Below are 21,135 nucleotides of genomic sequence, written 5' to 3'. Positions count from 1 at the left end.
TTACGGATTATGTTGAAGTACTACAGAATGCAGCAATATCAGGTCATACAGAACCCATTAAGTTAAGTTGGCGCCTTTAGAGCGCAGAATTTTTTTTTTTTATGAGTAGGTTTGACAAGCCTTATGAAACTAAAGAAACCTTCCATATTTTTTATCACAACTTCCAATCTATATGGAATAAATTCCTATAATTTGAAATTTATTTCATGTCCGACCTTCCCACTATGGATATTATACGCCTTCCTGAACACTGGATAAAAGCTGGCGAGCACTCATTTTTTAATTTTCCGAAGTATGTCACAAGTGCTAGCTACTGCAGCGCCACTAAAAGGGGTGGTCCTTGCCAATACTTTTAAGAGATGACATTCAGTTAAGTCTATAAAATCATCATCTAAATGTAGAAAAACACTTTCAACATTGTTTACTTTAACTGAAACAACAGTAGTCAGACATCATTTGCAGCTACAGATCATCAGATGGAAACATGGCTCACTTTTTACAAAATATGGACTTAAATTTACATTGAAATCAGAGCACAGAATATTAATTTTTCTTTTCAAAATGTAATAATTAACAGTAGCTTCAAAGGAAGCCAGCGAATTCAGAAATGTGCTAGCAACATTCTCAATGGAAACTATTGTAAAAGAACCTACTAGAATAACTCCCACTTCCTCTTCTTTCACTCACACAACCCTTGTAAACTGTTACTCTATCCCAGTAGTAACACTTGAGAACTTGTCAAATGGTCTTTCTGACCACCAAGGCCTCCTCTTTGATGTAGGCCTACCATATACAGTAAATTCCACATCCACCTAACCTAAAATAATTCACGGGAGGTGCATTAATGATCCTGATAATTATATGAAGATTTGTTGAAACAGCAGTCATGGAAAAAATGTTTACTACGAAGAAGATACTTTTAAAAAAGACTAAGAATTTTCCACACAAAGCAAAAGCAACAGAGACCGTAATTTTCATAATTATTTCAAAAAATACAATGAAGTTCTTCAGGAAGTGATATCCAAGGCAAAAAAGCTGTCAGTCAACTGGTACATTAAAAATGCAAGCAACACGAGTTAAGCTGTGTGGAAAGCTGTCAGTGGTATAACAGGAAAAAAGCCTGAACAACCAAGGCCTGATTTTCTAAATGAGAATGGGAAAAATATTACATCCTAAAGAAATAAGTAATTTTTTTTCTTGTTGCACCTTTCACAAGTAACATAAGCAACCTTTCTTCAGGAATGACCAAACCGTAGAAAACTTTTGAAGTAGTGCTAAAAAAAAAAAAAATCTGACATGTCACTCTTCTTAACATCAACATCCATTGCAGAGATTATAAAAACAATACGAGAAACAAAAAAAAACTTGTGCTTTTGTGGTACTGATTGTCTGGCCATTTAATAAAAAATATTAACACAGAAACTGCTGGACCTCTTTGCGATGTAATAAACATTTCATTATGCAATGCCTGATTTCCACAACTCTGAAAAATCTCAATGTCATCCCAGTTTTCAAAAAGTGCAACCTACTAATGTGAATAATTATCAGCCAATATCCTTCCAATCAGCAGTATCGAAGGTAATTGAAAAAGTCATGTGTAGTCAAGTGTTAGAATTTCCCCACAAGCATAGATCTGTTAATGATGCCTTTTTGCTCTGTGACCTAATCATCCAGAGTATTTGATATGCTTCAGAAATTAGACAAACATGGCATCTGAGGTGTATGTAATCAATGGTTTGAGTCATACTTAACAAATAGGATGCAAGTACACTCCTGGAAATGGAAAAAAGAACACATTGACATCGGTGTGTCAGACCCACCATACTTGCTCCAGACACTGCGAGAGGGCTGTACAAGCAATGATCACACGCACGGCACAGCGGACACACCAGGAACCGCGGTGTTGGCCGTCGAATGGCGCTAGCTGCGCAGCATTTGTGCACCGCCGCCGTCAGTGTCAGCCAGTTTGCCGTGGCATACGGAGCTCCATCGCAGTCTTTAACACTGGTAGCATGCCGCGACAGCGTGGACGTGAACCGTATGTGCAGTTGATGGACTTTGAGCGAGGGCGTATAGTGGGCATGCGGGAGGCCGGGTGGACGTACCACCGAATTGCTCGTATCGCCGAATTGCTCAACACGTGGGGCGTGAGGTCTCCACAGTACATCGATGTTGTCGCCAGTGGTCGGCGGAAGGTGCACATGCCCGTCGACCTGGGACCAGACCGCAGCGACGCACGGATGCACGCCAAGACCGTAGGATCATACGCAGTGCCGTAGGAGACCGCACCGCCACTTCCCAGCAAATTAGGGACACTGTTGCTCCTGGAGTATCGGCGAGGACCATTCACAACCGTCTCCATGAAGCTGGGCTACGGTCCCGCACACCGTTAGGCCGTCTTCCGCTCACGCCCCAACATCGTGCAGCCCGCCTTCAGTGGTGTCGCGACAGGCGTGAATGGAGGGACGAATGGAGACGTGTTGTCTTCAGCGATGAGAGTCGCTTCTGCCTTGCTGCCAATGATGGTCGTATGCGTGTTTGGCGCCGTGCAGGTGAGCGCCACAATCAGGACTGCATACGACCGAGGCACACAGGGCCAACACCCGGCATCATGGTGTGGGGAGCGATCTCGTACACTGGCCGTACACCTCTGGTGATCGTCGAGGGGACACTGAATAGTGCACGGTACATCCAAACCGTCATCGAACCAATCGTTCTACCATTCCTAGACCGGCAAGGGAACTTGCTGTTCCAACAGGACAATGCACGTCCGCATGTATCCCGTGCCACCCAACGTGCTCTAGAAGGTGTAAGTCAACTACCCTGGCCAGCAAGATCTCCAGATCTGTCCCCCATTGAGCATGTTTGGGACTGGATAAGCGTCGTCTCACGCGGTCTGCACGTCCAGCACGAACACTGGTCCAACTGAGGCGCCAGGTGGAAATGGTATGGCAAGCCGTTCCACAGGACTACATCCAGCATCTCTACGATCGTCTCCATGGGAGAATAGCAGCCTGCATTGCTGCGAAAGGTGGATATACACTGTACTAGTGCCGACATTCTGCATACTCCGTTGCCTGTGTCTATGTGCCTGTGGTTCTGTCAGTGTGATCATGTGATGTATCTGACCCCAGGAATGTGTCAATAAAGTTTCCCCTTCCTGGGACAATGAATTCACGGTGTTCTTATTTCAATTTCCAGGAGTGTAGTTGAAATATCTAGCATTAGCAAAGAAATTACTTGCTATAACAAAGTAATGATTACTTGGGGTGTGCCAGAAGGCTCTGTTCCATTACTGCTTTTTATTGATGATCTTCCCCTGAACCTTCCTAAAATTTCTCCTGTAGTATTTGCAGATCATCAAAATCGGTTGCTCAAAAGCACATCAGTGCAACAAACGAGAGAAATAAACTGTTGCTGAATGCAAATAAAACAGCACACATGCTCATCCCATTCAAATGACACAAATAGTAATAGGACATGGAATTGATTAAGTAAAAGCAATGTAATTTTTGTGAATGTGGGTAGATAATACTTTGAAGTGGTGTTTGTGTTATCATTTCATCATCATCCATGCGCGTGGCGAGATTGGACTGAGCAAAGGTTCGAAATTTGTACCGGCGCTGATGACAGCGCAGTTGAGCGCCCCACAAACCAAACCTCATCGTTGTCAGATGCATCATCATCTTCACCAGATCCACCACCACCACCTTTTCGAAGTAACACTCTGTATGCTGCCTTTACATGTATGATTGGTGACTTACTCATTGGCACCTACCACGAGTAGCTCAACACTGACCTAGAAATGTTTCATAAACACACATTTTCCTGAATTTTTTGAACACATTTTTATGCCCCACCATGTCCGAACTTTCAAGTGTGTATTTTGTAATAGTTTCAATATGTTGCTCTGGCCAGCAAACTTTCCAGCTGTCACTAACAGGACTGCTTTCAAAACGAAATTCCCTTATATGCATGATATAATTTTAAAACCTCCTTTTTCCATCTGCAATGCCACTCATCTTCACTCCTTTTCACAGGTAATCTAGATGAAGCATCTGAAATGACATTCTCTTTCCATTTTATATATTTTATTGTACCGTCAAACTGTTGCCGATAAATTGCCAATCTTGTGATTCAACTGTTGTAGAATTCACAGTCCTTTATGTAACATACAGCTTTGTGATCAGATAAAACAATGATTTTGTGTCAAACTAAACAATTCTGAATTTCATAAATCCCCATTCAGTGGCCAAAAGTTCTTTCTCAGTAACTCCACAATTCTGTTCATGTTTATTAAGTGTTTCAATTGCAAAGGCAGTTGGTTGATCTTTTTTCCATTACCTACCTTCTCTTGGAATAGGCAAACTGCTAATCCAAAATTAATACACGTCATGGAACAAAATGGTAATGAAACACCAGGTCTGTGTAGTATTTCACTTCTACAAACTTGTTCCTTTATCTCATACAAATCTACATGGCATTTCTCACTCTCCTCCCATATTCCTTTTTTCCTTAAAAGGCTGTTCAAAAAATGGTGCATATAAGGTGGGTGTTTCTAGATATTTTCTATAAAAACTGGCTAACCCACGAAACTATCTTAACTCTTTCTTCACTCTTCATTTCAAAAATTTTGCTATGGCTAAGATTTTATCACTGTCATACAAAACTCCCTCAGTTATCCTGTGGCCCAGAAAATTTAGTTATCTTACAGCAAATTTACACTTAATGTCTCCCCCCCCCCCCCCTTTCCTTAACTTCTCTCTTACTTCTCTTAAGGTTTCAAGATGTTCCATGGTTTCCCAGTTACCAAAACATCATCCATACAAATAGTCAATTTTGCCAAAAGTTCACTTCCTAAAACAAAGTCTATTGCACAAATAGATTCTGCACAGAATCTTTAAACCAAATGGTTCAATATTGAGAACATCTTCCACACTGTGTACATTGACTGAATGCAACCTGCTGTTATCCAGAAGTCTAATACTAATTAATCTTTTTATTCTATATCTTTAAATTTAATTTAATAATTCATCTATACTTTCAGGGAGATAGGTTTCTCTCTCCAGACATTTAAATAATGTCTGGAATCTAAAACTAGTCTCACTCCCCCATCCTTTTTTGAGACTTCCATCAATGGGTTATTGTACTGACTACTACTATACTGTTTTCCACTTTTGCACCTTCTGTAGTTTACAATCACTTTCCTTTCGCATATAGGTACACCATAAGGCTTGATAGAGAATTAATCATGTGTTTTCTACTTTAGCTCACACATAATTTCTTACTCTCCCGATTTTTCATCAAAGATTTCACAATATTCCCAAGAAATTTCTTTAGCTCCTCTTTTTCCTTAGAGTTCAACTTCTCACCTTCCCACACCTTTTCTGTAATCAATTCATTATACAACTCATTTACCATATTATGATTACAAAAATCCTCATCTTCATAACAACGCCTCTCATCTGTTCATTATCCTCAGTACAAACATAAATAACCTCAATATTCTCCTCACGACTACTATCTGCTCTGTTTTATTCCCTTTTAGTGCATGATCTGCAGCCTCACGACCATCGACCTCAACAACTACAGGTTCAAACACCCCACCCCTCCCTACATTTTCAGTTCCCACTAATCTTACAACTCTGCATTCATCATAATTATTAACCAATTTCTCTTCTACTGACACAGATTGGCTACTTGATTCATCACAATGTTTGTCAGAAGATCTTCACCCAATTCCATTTCACTGCTCTTATTACCATCTTCCTTACCTTTCATTTTACTTAGTACAGTTTCCCAAAGTTTCCTATTAAAATTACCTCTATTTACCTGCTATGTTCTATTATTCCCATGGTCAAATATAAGTTGTGGATCATTTCTTCCCCTCCTTCTGTAGCCATTAGCCTAATTTCCATCCATTTTTCTCACCCCAAACTGGTATGCTCCCAATGGGGCATCCCTCTATTTTCTATTCTCCTATTATCTAATTGACACTTGTTTCCTTCCATGGTCTACATCCTGTTCATGTTCCCTATTTTCATTTTTATTCCTGTCATTCCATTAGTTCTCCCTCTTATTATTATTACACTGATAATTATTCCTGTAATTTCCTGGGTCTCTACTCCTACATCTTTCCTCATGTTAATTTTGAGACCACTCCCCATTCTAGTGATGACAATATTCTCTTTGTATATCTCCTAGTCTTTCATTTCCCTAATGTTCTGTCTAACTTGTCCACATATCTTGTACACTGTTTAATAGAATTGTGATGCCTATATACCATTCCCACTGGACTGTTTGGTAATCTCTGCTTTAACGCACCAATCAATCAAGTGGTTTATTCAAATGTACTAATGTTTTTCACTCTTGTTTACAAACATCTTTTTTTCACCCACTACCTTCCCTGAAATTAAGCCCATTTAGGAATTCACTTTTTATTCCAACTTACTTAATCTCTGAACAATATCTGTTTAAAAAACATTTTTTTCAGATTCATTAAAAGTCATATCTGTGCTAATATTTTGACTGTTCCAAGGCAATGCTTCCCCATGCAATTTTTGTTATGAATTTACTTTTAAAGGCTTCAGACATTCCAGAAACAAAATTATCTTTACACTGCTAAATGAAATCAACAGGGTGTAACCTTTTATCCCGGAAAATTCTTTAATGTTTACATTTCCCCATCCACTGCCACAACCACTACCGAAACACTTAGCAATTTAACTTTTTTGTAATTTAAACAGTGTATTATTACTAATACCTGATTATGCTACTTTGACATGCATCAACATTACTGCTTACATCTAGACTGATTAATTTTCTTAATTTCTCCTTCTGTTTTACTGACTAAATCTCCCAACTTCCTATCAACGAACTCTTTACTTTAAATTCTTGCACAAACATTTCCCTTTCATTTCAAGTGCACACTCACTGCAGAGTAAAAATCTCATCCTGACTTATGTGTGATCTTAAAACTTCTTGTTCCTTTCCATTTTATATAACAAAATCAATCTCTACCTAACTGACTTTATTCTTTACTGCACTAATGTGTGTGTGTGTGGGGGGGGGGGGGGGGGGAGGGGGGGGGGAGTTCACATCACACCTGATAATTTGCATCGACAAAATTTTGAACTGGTTAGCTCCTCCACATTGTCAATCTGTGTGATTCTACTGGCTGACTGGTGTTTCACTCCTTTTACTTCTCTGCTTGCACAATTTTATCCCCTAAGAATTTTGTGAGCTGTTCAGCAATTAGGTTGCTGTTGCTGCCCAACACTTCCACTGATCAAATCTATGAAATGGAAAGCATACAGTACTTATATCTCTGCCTACAGCTCCCCCTTTACAACTTCAGTAATATAAATTTTCATTATTCACAGAAGATTGCTCATCACCACTATGTTATGTTGTTCTGAGGTTACATTCTTACCTACCTACAGTTAGCAGACAACTTCACCTAGATCACTCATTTAAAAAAGTTAATAATGAATAAATCTGAATAAAAAGTTCCTCCCGTGACCTAATCACACTAAGCTGACCAAAGCAGACAGTATTAACTTTTTAAATCCTTGTATTGTTTGTTGAAGTAGACAATGTTTGTCATCCCACATCTCATTTTGGTTATGCAATTCAATTTCTGTCCTCTTAGTCTGGCTCCAAAATTTAGCTCCACAGTCCTTGTTTATATCTGTAGGTTCAAGTTCATTCTCTTTTCTTTTATTTCTATGATCAGCATACCTGAAACTCAACACAGAATTACCACTTTATCCTGTATTGACTGATCCCAGTTCATTCCACACCATTGTGGCTTAACTCCAACTAAATGTATTTTACTTCTTGACAGTGAAAACGGTAAGTTTGTTGCAATTTAAGATCAACAAAATAAAATCAGTTCAGATGGGCAGTGTAATGCAGGTACTTAACTAATACTAATGTGATGTCCTGGAATTCTTCACAAAAACAGGACTTTGGCGTATATCCATTCAGCATGCTACCCGAATTAAGTAAAAGATACACCTCCATATGATTTATGACATTTTATTACTGAGAGACGAGGTAGTCCATTGTGAATATCAGATCAACAGTGAACCATAAACTCGCCATTTCACACCCTAATGTACACTTACAAACAATTACTCCATTGTTGATAATACAATTTTTAGATATTGCAATTAAAATATCTCAAGTTAATTTGACATACAAGATGCTACCCAAAATATCTGAGAATTTCATTTTACTGGTCAAACCTATAGCAGTACGTATTTGGCCACTAGATGTTTCTAGATACATCTTAGCTACAGTGGCACAGAGGTGAATCATTTTTGATTCACATAGCTGTGAGTTGTAGCAGTGCATGTCGAGACATGTTTCAGTGCTGCTATCCATTATGAAATGGATAATGTGAAGGAACAACAGATTTGCATCAAGTTGAAGAAAACTGCAGCAGAAGTCCACCACATGCTGACAGGAATTTGGCAAGAGTTTACAGAGTCAAGCAAGGGCATTTGAATGATTCAATCACTTCTTGGAAAGCCAAGAATCTCAACATGCACAACACCGGAGATGATCTTTAAAGTGTGTGACGCGGTTCACGAAAGCCAAAGGCTGGTAATTTATGATGTTTGTAACAGACTTGCGCTGTCATGCGGTACATGTCAACAAATTCTAGGCAATGACCTGAACATAAGAAAAATTGCAGTGAAGTTTGTCCCTCGCCTTCTCAGCACCAACCGTCAAAACCTCAGGATTCAGACGTGCACTCAGCTGCAACAAAGAGTTCGAGAGTCTCCAAAATTCTTATTCAATCTTAACTGGTGATTAATCTTGGTGCCAAAGTTGTGACCCTGAAATGAAGCGACAATCATTACAACGGAAAATGCCATCTTCTCCTAGACTGAAACAAGTACGACAGGTTCACAGTAACAAGAAGTCAATGCTGATCATTTTTTTGACATTCGGCAAATAGTTCATAATGGGTTTGTTCTACCTGGTCAAACTGTCAAAGGCAGTTTTAGTGTGAGGTTTTCAGGCAACTGAGGGAAAATGTTCTGCACAAACGGCCAGCATTGTGGAAAAAGAAAGACTGGTTGGTGCACCATGACCATACACTCATGACACCTTGTGTGTTGTGAAGGAATTCCTGGCCAGAAACAACACGGAAATTCTTTTCAAATTGGAGTAAGTTAAAGATGTCAGAAATTGTCTACATCTAACATGTTTTTTATGGTTTTCTGAAGGAGACACCCTACGTTACTCTAGTAAAACTTCTAGCCACTGCCTGTTTCATACAAACTGATGTGAAAATCTGTAACAGCAGTGTATCTTCAGTCTTTGTCTAAACTCTTCCTAGATGGTAGCCACACCAAGTGTCTAAAATCTCTCCATAACTGCAATTCATACTATGCGTCTGTTGCCCACTGTAAGTAGTGAAGTCAGTGCAGGAAATCATTATTTTTGCAGTACATCAACAGCAATGAATATCTGACATAACTGCATACTAATATACTTACAATGTTCTTTTGACACAGGCCTTCAAATTGCTGCAATTTCTGACGCACGAGAAGGCCAGCCTGACCAGCTGCCGCCCGGAGCTTGCCTTTTGCTTCCTCATTCAATTTTTCATTGTTTTCCAGCTCACTTTCAGTCTTTCTCACCAGCGACAGCAGCCTTTCCACTTCCTGATGCACTTGCTGTGACAAAAGCAGAAGAGTAAAGTACTTTCTCATCTCTAAAGAGCAACAATATAAAATTTAATGTTGGATTGATAAATAAGAATTTCTGGGAATAGTTTACAAATTATGTTCAATTGTAGAAAAATCCCATTTGTGGTAAACCAACAACACACTTTTCATAAATTTCAACTAGTTTGTTCCAACAGTTGGAAACTACCCGTGGGGTTTACACTTTTTATTTACTGCTTTGCTTCCTAGTTCACTGTTCACACATTAAGACCTCAGACAATTTGTTTCTTCCTCTATTTTTTGTCAACATTTGTGATTAAATTATATTAAAGTACAGTGATAGCCTTTGGTGAATGGTGTCTAGTTTCATTTTCTTGTGCTGTACTCTTCGCTTGTGTTACAATCAGAACATTTCTATATTAGTTACTGCTGCCATTTTTACCTTTGTGAACACCTAATAAGAAGCACAAGCAGAATTCCATTTATCTCAAATGGGCACTGTATAAGGGAGCCAGAGCTTACTCCCTTCTCCTAAGCATGGGACAGAACATGCTTCCTCCACAATCTGCATGCCTCCATTTAAATGGGTCAAGATAAAGCCTATGAGGTATATGTAGCAGTATTATATGCTTAAAGATCAGAATGTAATTTAACACTAATGAAATACATTTGAGAGGGAAGTGAAGGAAGAACACAAACATACTGACAGTAAGGAGTGACTGGCAGTCACAATGCTCGACAAGAAGAGGGAGAATATGATTAACATGCACATAATGTGCAGGCAGTGACTGGCAGTCACAATGCTCAACAAGAAGAGGGAGAATATGATTAACATGCACATAATGTGCAGGCAGTGTGTTCTGGAAAGGAGAAATATTATCTACAGAAGCAGATAAGCAACTACTGGAGGCAACAATTTTAAAATCCTGGTAGGGCAATCGTGTGTGCTGGAGCAGGACTCCAACACACAGTCCTACAATGGCAATTTACCCAGAAGTTTACAGTTGGTTGCAGAGTAAACAATTCATTCTGGAACAGGTAATTACCCGACTGACTGGTAAAAATTAAGATTGACAAGAGAAAATGAAATGCACAAAACTACTATCACTGCAGTGGAAGTTTACAATAGCAGTTTTTCAGAAAGTTCAATTCTTTGGGGTGAAAAAGAAAACTAGAGATTAAGTAAGACTTTTATAAACACTGTCGGTATGTGTTCTGGTACTGTTAAACAAGAGTTCACTAACAAGGCTAAAGTAACAATTGAGGGAGAAAAGCCTGGTTCCAGAAAAGAATGTTGTAGATATAGTGTCTTTACTATGAGTCCAGAATTGTTACATGATCAGAAGTACAACAGTAGCATCTATATCTTATTGAATTACTAGAGTTTTGATCTCTCACGAATTTCAGGTTTGCACAGGTTCTTCTAAATGCAAAATAAGCCTTACCAAATGTTGATTTGATTAAACATTTCACCGTCCATAGTGTATCACAACAATGAAGAGGGAGAAAAAAAAAAAATATATGGTTATGAGCCATCACTTACTTTAGTATGAAATCTTTTCTTAGTGCAAATGTATTTGAAATGCTAAGTTATTAAGTCTCCATCTAACTGGGCTCAAATTTCACCCATGGCCTACATTAACAAGAAATACAACACCACCTCAGCATGACAACATTGGTGTTCACAGAGACATTTTGAAGAACACAAGTTAAATTCAACTCCTCTTCATCCATCTTGCTTCTTTCACTATGGTGATGACACCTTTATGATCTGGCCACATGGAATCTAAGCTATTCACTGCTGAGAAGGGGTGAGGGAGGAAGAGAATGAAAATTACCATTTTTTTCTAGAAATTCTTCTTCAATGAGAATCAGATGAGCAGATAGGACCCTGTTTACTGGTAGCCAACACATAATGACCTATATCTCAATGTGCAAAACTTATCAACCAACCCAAAAATGGTTCAAATGGCTCTGAGCACTATGGGACTCAACTTCTGAGGTCATCAGTCCCCGAGAACTTAGAACTACTTAACCCTAACTAACCTAAGGACATCACACACATCCATGCCCGAGGCAGGATTCGAACCTGCGACCGTAGCGGCCGCATGGTTCCAGACTGTAGCGCCTAGAACTGCTCAGCCACCCTGGCCGGCACCAACCCAAAAGAAAGCAATTTTAAACACAGTGATACACAAACCTAAAACTGTTGTGACAAGAATACATGGATTCAGAGATTAGATTCTGAAACCTATTCCACAAAATTTTGGTAGCCATTCCTAAGAAACAAACACAGAATCATTTGAAGATTATCAGCCTATAGCATCTCTTCTTGTCTGCAGAGCAACACATAAAATAGGCAGAGTCCTAGGCAGAAACTGAACTCAATCCATTTTCTGATTACCCAAGTACATCTAAGAGTAGCTGGAGACAGTTAATGACAGCCTTGGCCTCTGTGTTCCTGAAATTTATAAAATCAATTATGAATGTTGTAGCCGTTACACTTGTCATTCAACACGAATGGTTTCAGGACAATACAGAGCACTGGCATCACATTACATACACACTTTCTCCAAATCTGTTGCCAAACACAGTCTCATGAATAAACATATGATTAGGTTTGCTGAAATGAAAATATTATACCATGCATTTACCTAATGGGATTCTGTCAACAACCAAGAATCAGAACAACTATAGCTGGGACAGCAGCTATTCCCCAACTGGTGCATGGAAAAAGCACTTTATGATGAAGGGCAACAGAAATAAAACAGCCAAGCACCAAACAACAGTCACTAACACCAATGTAGTTCTATCACAGACATCTCTGGAAACATATGGAAGTTTATGACTTCGTGACATTTTCAAGACAATTTGGCCAACTAAATTAATTAGGAAACAGCCTGCACCAAATGCTTGATGATGACACGTGAAATAGTTGGAAGCTCAGAGCCTGAATATAAGTTTGATGCAGCATGAATTCCACGTAGCTTTTATTTGACTACTTCATTATGTTACAAAGGTTGGTACTTTACTGGTGGCAATTATTTGTTCACAACTTTTAAGAATAGATATGTGTTTCAAAGTTTTACTGTTCTTCAAAGTAGTCACCAACATTCTGCGTAACCTGTTGCCAGTGATATGGATGTCTTAGGATAGCCTTAGCAGTACCTGTTGTGTTGATAATTTGTGTGGTGTAGTCCACTGCGCAATGAATCTCTAACAATTCTGAAGCAATTGCCATGAAGTGCTTCCTTCAATTTAGGAAGCAAGTTGGAGTCACAGGAGCTTAAGTCTGGGTAGTAGGGTGGAAGGTGCAGCATTTCCCAGCTGTGCATATCAGTCACAACTGACAACATATGCATCCGAGCACTGTCCTGCTAAATGATGGGCAGGTCCTGCAGACAGTGTCACCCATTCTTTAAGCTGTTCCCATTTTTGAAATGCAGTCTGTGACCAGCTTAGAGAAAGAAACTATGACACTTTCCGTGTGACCCTCCCTTCATTTTGCACGGCAATGCTCAAGTGTATATGACAAGTTTTGTCACTGATTTGTTCGATCGATCGATGGGGCTGGGAAGTGCTGTACAACCCATCACACTCTCCAGACTCAAGCCATTATGACAACTTTATTCCTAAATTGAAGGAAAATATTCATGGCATTTGCTACAAAACTGTTACAAAGATTCATTGGGCAATAGACTACTCTACTAACTATAAACACAACTAGTACAGCTAATGGTATCCTATGACATCCATACCACTGGCAACAGGTTAAGTACAATGTTGGTGACTATTTTTCAAGGACAGTAAAACTTTGAAACATGCTCTGTGTAAGTCCTAAATAAATAGTTGCTAATTTTTAAGTTTCAACCCTCGTAGATTTAACAATTCACTGTACATTTGCACAATACTATAGTTGTCTCTGCCACAAGTTACAAACTCTTTCAAACACCCTGGTATATCACAAAGTTTGAAAAGACTCTGCAATCAGTTGTTCCAGTTCCTCATTTGTATCTATGTCAGTGCTATTCATACACACTTCACTTTTGAGATGACCCTGGACAGGAAATTTTAGGTCCAGTACAGGCCTTTCTTGACCCATCCATCTCTGACCATATTGGCATGTTAGACGTCTTCCTACATCGGCAGAAGAATGTGACTCCTTCAACAGACACTTACCACAGTCTCCAGTCATGTGCCATGGGTGAAATTTGAGCCCTGACTTTAATGAAGACCATTACATTTCCAACACATTAGTACTAACTAGGACAATATTCCATACTGAAGCCAATGACAACTCTTTAATCACACATTTACAAATATTTTACAAATGGTTCAGTTGTGGACCCATGTTTTTGCTTCTATCATATAATTTCAATTATGTCAGTTATTACTATTAATTACAATACACTGTATATCATTCTCAAAAGTATGAAATGTAATATTTTTACTATACATAATGGTGTAATATGCTGATGATGATAACTAAGATCATCTCACAGAACAGTTCATGTTGCAAGGAAAGCACTGTATAGGGTGGTCCATTGTAGTGACTGGGCCAAATGTCTCACAAAATTAGCATGAACCAAAAAAAAAAATAAGAACAACAAATCTGTTCAAGCATGACAAGAGAAAACAGATGGCACTATGGATGGCCCACTAGATGGCACTGCAATAGGTCAATTTCATAGAAACTGCATTTTTTTTAAAAATAGGTACCCAAATTTTTTATTACATATTCATAAAGTACATAAATAAATAGGAATGGTTGATTCAAAACATGTTTCACTTTGTTATGGATGGTGCTGTAAAATTCTCACAACTGTAGCAAAGCTCCCAATAGCACTGTGTGCAATTCATTACTTAAATTAGGTATAATAATATGCTTCTCCAGAAATAATAATACAATCTTGTTAAAATGGAATGTTTAACAGTCACAGAAAAGGTAGATATGGTATTAACTTATGACTATTGTGATCAAAATGCCCAATAAGCTTGTGCTTTGTATATTGATCGTTATCCTGGCACACAGCATCCAATTGTTCAGACCTTTTGTCGCATAGTTATTGCATTTAAAGAAACCCGAAGCGTTCAGTCAAAGAAGAAGTAGCAACCAACAGCTGCAACAAATGAAGATGCCCAAATAAGTGTGTAAGCTCCAGCTGAGGCTAATCCAGACGTCAGTAGCAGAGAAACTGAGCAAGAACCAAGACTTTCAAAAACATCTGTTTTGAAAATTCTACATCATCATACATTCCACCCTTACCCTATTTATATGCACCAGAAATTTCACAGTGGTGATTTTGAACATCGTGTAAATTTTTGACACTGCGCACAAAATAAATTACAAGACAATAATAGTTTCAAGAGTTCTATTTAGTGACTAAGTGTCATTCACAGACAGAGGTAACATAAATCGGCATAATATACACTATTGGGCAACGGAAAATCCACTATGGCTGCGACAAGTGGAACATCAGTGACCCTGGCGGGTTAATGTATGGTGTGGAATTATGGGAGAACATCTAATTGGCCCTTATTTTATCGATGGCAATCTAAATGATGCAATGCATGCCAATTTCTTAATTAATGTTTTACTGATTCTACTATAAGATGTTGCACTTCAGGACAGAATGGCGATGTACTTTCAAAATGGACGTCTGGCACATAGCATGCATGCAGTTGAAGCGGTATTAAATAGAATATTTAATGACAGATGGATTGGTCATAGAAGCACCATCCCATGGCCTGCACAATCACTGGACCTTACATCTCCGGACTTCTTTCTTTGGGGAAAATTTAAAGATATTTGTCATCGTGATCCATCAACAATGTCCGAAAACGTGCATCAGTACATTGCCAATGCATGTGCGACAATCACTGAATGCAATCTACTCACTGCTGAGAGGAATTTTGTCATTCATATTGCCAAATGCATTGAAGTTGAAGGACATAATCTTGAGCATTTATTAATTAATGAGGTTGTTATTCTTGCTCATGCAGTAACAGCATTCATTCCCATAATTTACGATAAGGTCACAAAAGTAGATGTATCACACTAGAACAACAGAAATGAAGTCCAAACATAACTACTTTTTGGGTTGTAATTTAAAAAGAACTACATTGTTACCAGCTGTTTATCTAAATGGGTGAGGCATATTATAAGTGTTAGAATATTACAGCATCATCCATCATAAAGCGAAAAAAAATGTTCCAAATCGAACACTCATATTTATTGATGTACTATACGAATATGTAATAAAAGTGGGAGTACCTATTTAAAAAAGGTAGCACAGCAGCCTCATCAAGAGGGCCATTCATAGCTCCATCTGTTTCCCCCCGTAACCCTCTAACAGTTTTTTTTTTTTTATGCTAATTTCGTGAGACATTTCACCCAGTCACTATCAATGAACCACCCTCAATAATGCTTGCACACTTAAATAGGTGAAATGAAGCACAAGGTACTTTTGTGGGTAACATTTCAAACACAAATCACCTTGTAGGATGTGATACAACAACACACATACTAAATGATGGTCAGGCTTAGTATCGTCCAAGTTAAAACATCTTAAACAGCAACATTTAACTCTACTCAAACTTACGTGCAATGAAAGTACATATCTAACCTTCAGGAAGAAATGGCCATCCCTGATAGTTGATTCATGAGGAGTCAGAGTGGGACGTGGAAGTACAACATCAGGAGCAGCTGGTCGTAAGTCAGGAGGAGGTTGTTGTTCTGAGGTAGATCCTGCCAACTCCGACTCTTGGGGAGTCGGTGGTGGGACACGCCGGGTTCTGCCTATAGGAAGCTGAGCACGAAACTCTGGTCTTAGATGCCTCAGCACAGGCAGAGCTGGGGGTGAAGAACTACATACCACCTTAATATCATTTTCCGAAGGTGACACCTGGAAAGAGTACAACTATTACAACACTTGCTACTCTGTGCTTTCTTTATACATTTACTCACTGATACTATTTATTTGTGAGAATTAAGTTTCTCTCAGTGTGTACCATCAAGCATCACAACCTAATTTTAGCTAACTAAAAGTTTTTCTGACAAATTAAGGACTAAAATAGAAAAAAAGGGAAGGAATCACACAAATCACTAAGGATGGGGAAAGATCGGTAAGGAGGAAGGAAGTGTCATAGATGGCTCACAAAACTCAACTTGACATGAACAAATAAGATGATTTGAAAAAACAATCCCAGAATGCATATAAGTTATGAAGGAAAACTCCACAAAGTTGAAATAAAAAACAGAAGAAGCAATTTAAGTCAATTTCGTTTTCAAATTCATGCAGTGTTATCTTTCTTCCTCTTCCCTCTTTAATTGGCAAGGAAGACATGAGATTTCAGTATCTCTTGTTTACTTAACCATTATTATTGTACATTGGCAACTGTGGATTTTTTATTACTATGGTTACAAAATTTATTTTTACCTGTTGTCAGTCATTTTAAGATCTATTTTGGACTTAACCTCAAACATATGCATCCAAAATACTAACCTGTGAATCATCATCAATGGTAGGTGATTTTGGCACCGAACCACTCATTCTTTTTAAGAAAGCTTGGGCCAGGGCACCAGGCCCATACAGCCGTTCAACTCTCTGCTGAACAACAGATTTTGCAGGAGAATCTGGCTCTTGCTGATGCTGCACAAAACCCTTTTGCTGAGTAGCCAGTTCCAATTCAATAACACGAACCGCTCCAGGCACAGCCATAATGGGATGACTGCAGTCTGGATCATCAGAATTCTGGACATGACCATTGACTCTGGTTGATGATCTCCCATCCTGTTTTATTTAATAATAATAATAATAATAATAATAATAATAATAATAATAATAATGTAATAATAATAGAACTTAAAATAAATGATACACTAATCAGGGCCACACCTACATAAAAATTTCAGATCAACAACTGCACTCCACTAATGAAAGACTGTCACCTTATGAGAGACATCGAGAGTTTGGGATCTTAAAACAGAAAGTTCTCAAAAACCGATGCTGTTCTTCATTTTACGAAAAACTACTACTAATCCAAATTTATTTGCTTCCTTAAAAGCTCTGGGGACTAATTGGAAACGGTATGAAACTACATGAATATTGCAGTCTGATCAATTCATGTTTTATTTTCATGGAAATATACAAATTTAGTTTCAACAAAACTGAAAGGTAGTTTTCTGTAATTTTATCTTAAGTTCTCATCATCAAGATGTTAGTGTTCTCTTAGCAGTGAATATAAATTTTATGTCTACTCTGTTAACATACGTTTCTTTCTGGCAGCAGAGTATTATCGCCAGAGAGAGAGAGAGAGAGAGAGAGAGAGAGAGAGAGAGAGAGAGAGAGAGAGAGAGAGAGAGGGGGGGGGGGGGCGGCATGTACAGGGAAGCAATGGCTCAGTTATCAAAAATTTGATCCCTGTGTTGTCAGCGGCCTCAGCAAGATGGGTACATAACAGCTCCCACTATAAGGACTGGCTACACCAGTCTGTGACCCAGTGGGGTGAGTGGGGATGTGGGAGAATGAATTACACTATCGATGTCAGGAAAGGAGTTCTTCCAAAATGGCTCACACTCAGAAAGAAAATTTAGAAGTGGAGGTCACACCCCAAAGGGGGACCAAAAAAGCCAAAAAGGAAAGGTGAAAAATAAAAGGCAAGGGGAACAAAAACTGGAAGTAATACAAAAAACCAAGGTGGATAGCAGATCAAGTAAGGTAAGAACACAGAGAGGGGAAGGAAGGGGCAGAGGGAAGGAGAGAGGACAGGGGGGAAGGGGACGAGGAGCAGTAAATGCAGCCCAGGATGAAGAACAGGCAGTAACAGCTCGGCGTCCGAACTCGCGGAAGAGTCTTGAGCCCCTGAGGGGAGACACCACACACATATACAGGGTGTTACAAAAAGATACGACCAAACTTTCAGGAAACATTCCTCACACACAAATAAAGAAAAGATGTTATGTGGACATGTGTCCGGAAACACTTAATTTCCATGTTAAAGCTCATTTTAGTTTCGTCAGTATGTACTGTACTGCCTCGATTCACTGCCAGTTGGCCCAATTGAAGGTAGGTAATGTTGACTTTGGTGCTTGTGTTGACATGCGACTCATTGCTCTACAGTACTAGCTAGCATCAAGCACATCAGTACGTAGCATCAACAGGTTAGTGTTCATCACGAATGTGGTTTTGCAGTCAGTGCAATGTTTACAAATGCGGAGTTGGCAGATGCCCATTTGATGTATGGATTAGCACGGGGCAATAGCCGTGGCGCGGTACGTTTGTATCAAGACGTATTTCCAGAACGAAGGTGTCCCGACAGGAAGACGTACGAAGCAATTGATCTGCGTCTTAGGGAGCACGGAACATTCCAGCCTATGACTCGCGACTGGGGAAGACCTAGAACGACGAGGACACCTGCAATGGACGAGGCAATTCTTCGTGCAGTTGACGATAACCCTAATGTCAGCTTCAGAGAAGTTGCTACTGTACAAGGTAACGTTGACCACATCACTATATGGAGAGTGCTACGGGAGAACCAATTGTTTCCGTACCATGTACAGTGTATGCAGGCACTATCAGCAGCTGATTGGCCTCCACGGGTACACTTCTGCGAATAGTTCATCCAACAGTGTGTCAATCTTCATTTCAGTGCAAATGTTCTCTTTACGGATGAGGCTCCATTCCAACATGATCAAATTGTAAATTTTCACAATTAACATGTGTGGGCTGACGAGAATCCGCACGCAATTGTGCAATCACGTCATCAACACAGATTTTCTGTGAACGTTTGGGCAGGCATTGATGGCGATGTCTTGATTCGGCACCATTTTCCACCTACGCTCAATGGAGCGCGTTATCATGATTTCATACCTGTGCTGCTAGAACATGTGCCTTTACAAGTACAACACAACATGTCGTTCATGCACGATGGAGCGCCTGCATATTTCAGTCGAAGTGTTCATACGCTTCTCAACAACAGATTCGGTGACCGATGGATTGATAGAGGCGGACCAATTCCGTGGCCTCCACACTCTCCTGACCTCAACCCTCTTGTCTTTCATATATGGGTGCATTTGAAAGCTCTTGTCTACACAAGCCCGGCACCAAATGTAGAGACTCTTCATGCTTGTATTGTGGATGGCTGTGATACAATACGCCATTCTCCAGGGCTACATCAGCGCATCATGGATTCCATGCGACGGAGGGTGGATGCATGTATCCTCGCTAACGGAGGACATTTTGAACATTTCCTGTAACAAAGTGTTTGAAGTCACGACGGTACGTTCTGTTGCTGTGTGTTTCCATTACATGATTAATGTGATTTGAAGAGAAGTAATAAAATTAGCTCTAACGTGGAAAGTAAGCGTTTCCGGACACATGTCCGCATAACATATTTTCTTTCTTTGTGTGTGAGGAATGTTTTCTGAAAGTTTGGCCGTACCTTTTTGTAACACCCTGTATATATGTATGTATGTATGTATGTATGTACATGTGCACCTGAAAGCAAATAATACCTTCAGTGCAGATGTATACTAAGTGTGAACTCTAGCAGGAATCTGGTGAAGCTGCCAGCAAAAAGGATCACAGATAGTGGACGCTACGTATGTTGTGTGCGACATGTTGATAATTTCAGTTGGACGGAAAGCATGCTTGGATAGTCTAAACTGTTAACACAACCACTCATATAATGTGGGAAATTTGGCTTCGAATTCTGATCCAGCACAGATTTTCGTTTGTCACCATTGGATTTGTTTTAATGCCAGATTGTGGCTGAGGTCCCGAGTTTCTCTTATGTCATATAATTTCAGAGTTTACAGAAAAACACTACCCAACAAACACTTCCATGTGAGATTATTAAAATGATTTGCACAAAATCTTTGAAATTTGGACACGGCTTTAATGATAATGTGAGTATATCAATCGACAATTTATAGACAATTTTCGCTTTTCTATTAAGAATTTTATCTTTTCTTCAATTCTCTGCTAATCTCCAAATTCAAGTTTGACGCAGTCTGCCTCTGAATGTGACATTGTTTTATACCAAAATTTCAAGGGATATTGTTCATCATCTTTCACTTATTTTGTGGTTTAACATGATTTCTGGATTCAAGCATGAAATCACATGTGTTAAGTCATATTTGAAGTATGATCTTTCTCCTAACTTCTCTAGTATGCCAATGTTGTGTGATTGCACGCTTTCTTTTAGCAACAATATATTTTGTTCATGTACATTAATTTTTAGTGCACTTTTAGTAGCAAAATCCAAATTGAAATGTCTTCCCGTAATCAGATTTGTTACATGCTTCAAGTCTATTTTCTTTAAAGAAAAATTTTTGCTATTTAAGACTTCTTTCAAAACTCACTGCATTAACCCTTTCACTGCTACAGACATGCTTCTTGTATTCTGTGCTGAGAGACAGCGTTCCATCCACTATGAAACACACATCCAA

General features: G+C 39.1%; 1 protein-coding gene across 2 annotated transcripts in view; it reads right to left on the bottom strand.

The window, feature by feature from the left end:
• The window catches only part of LOC126297813 (disks large-associated protein 2-like), a 102,004-nt gene that overhangs the window by 33,053 nt on the left and 47,816 nt on the right, over nucleotides 1-21,135 (bottom strand). For both annotated transcript variants that reach the window (XM_049989039.1, XM_049989040.1), the window contains 3 exons: nucleotides 17,189-17,476; nucleotides 16,310-16,588; nucleotides 9,513-9,692 (listed from right to left, as the gene is read on the bottom strand). In XM_049989039.1, coding sequence (XP_049844996.1) covers nucleotides 9,513-9,692; nucleotides 16,310-16,588; nucleotides 17,189-17,476 — 747 coding nt within the window. The remainder of the gene's footprint in view (nucleotides 1-9,512; nucleotides 9,693-16,309; nucleotides 16,589-17,188; nucleotides 17,477-21,135) is intronic.

Source organism: Schistocerca gregaria, chromosome X (assembly GCF_023897955.1).
Source record: "Schistocerca gregaria isolate iqSchGreg1 chromosome X, iqSchGreg1.2, whole genome shotgun sequence".
Classification (NCBI taxonomy): domain Eukaryota; kingdom Metazoa; phylum Arthropoda; class Insecta; order Orthoptera; family Acrididae; genus Schistocerca; species Schistocerca gregaria.
Note: the sequence above shows the minus strand (reverse complement) of the source record. Positions and strands in the feature narration are given on the sequence as shown.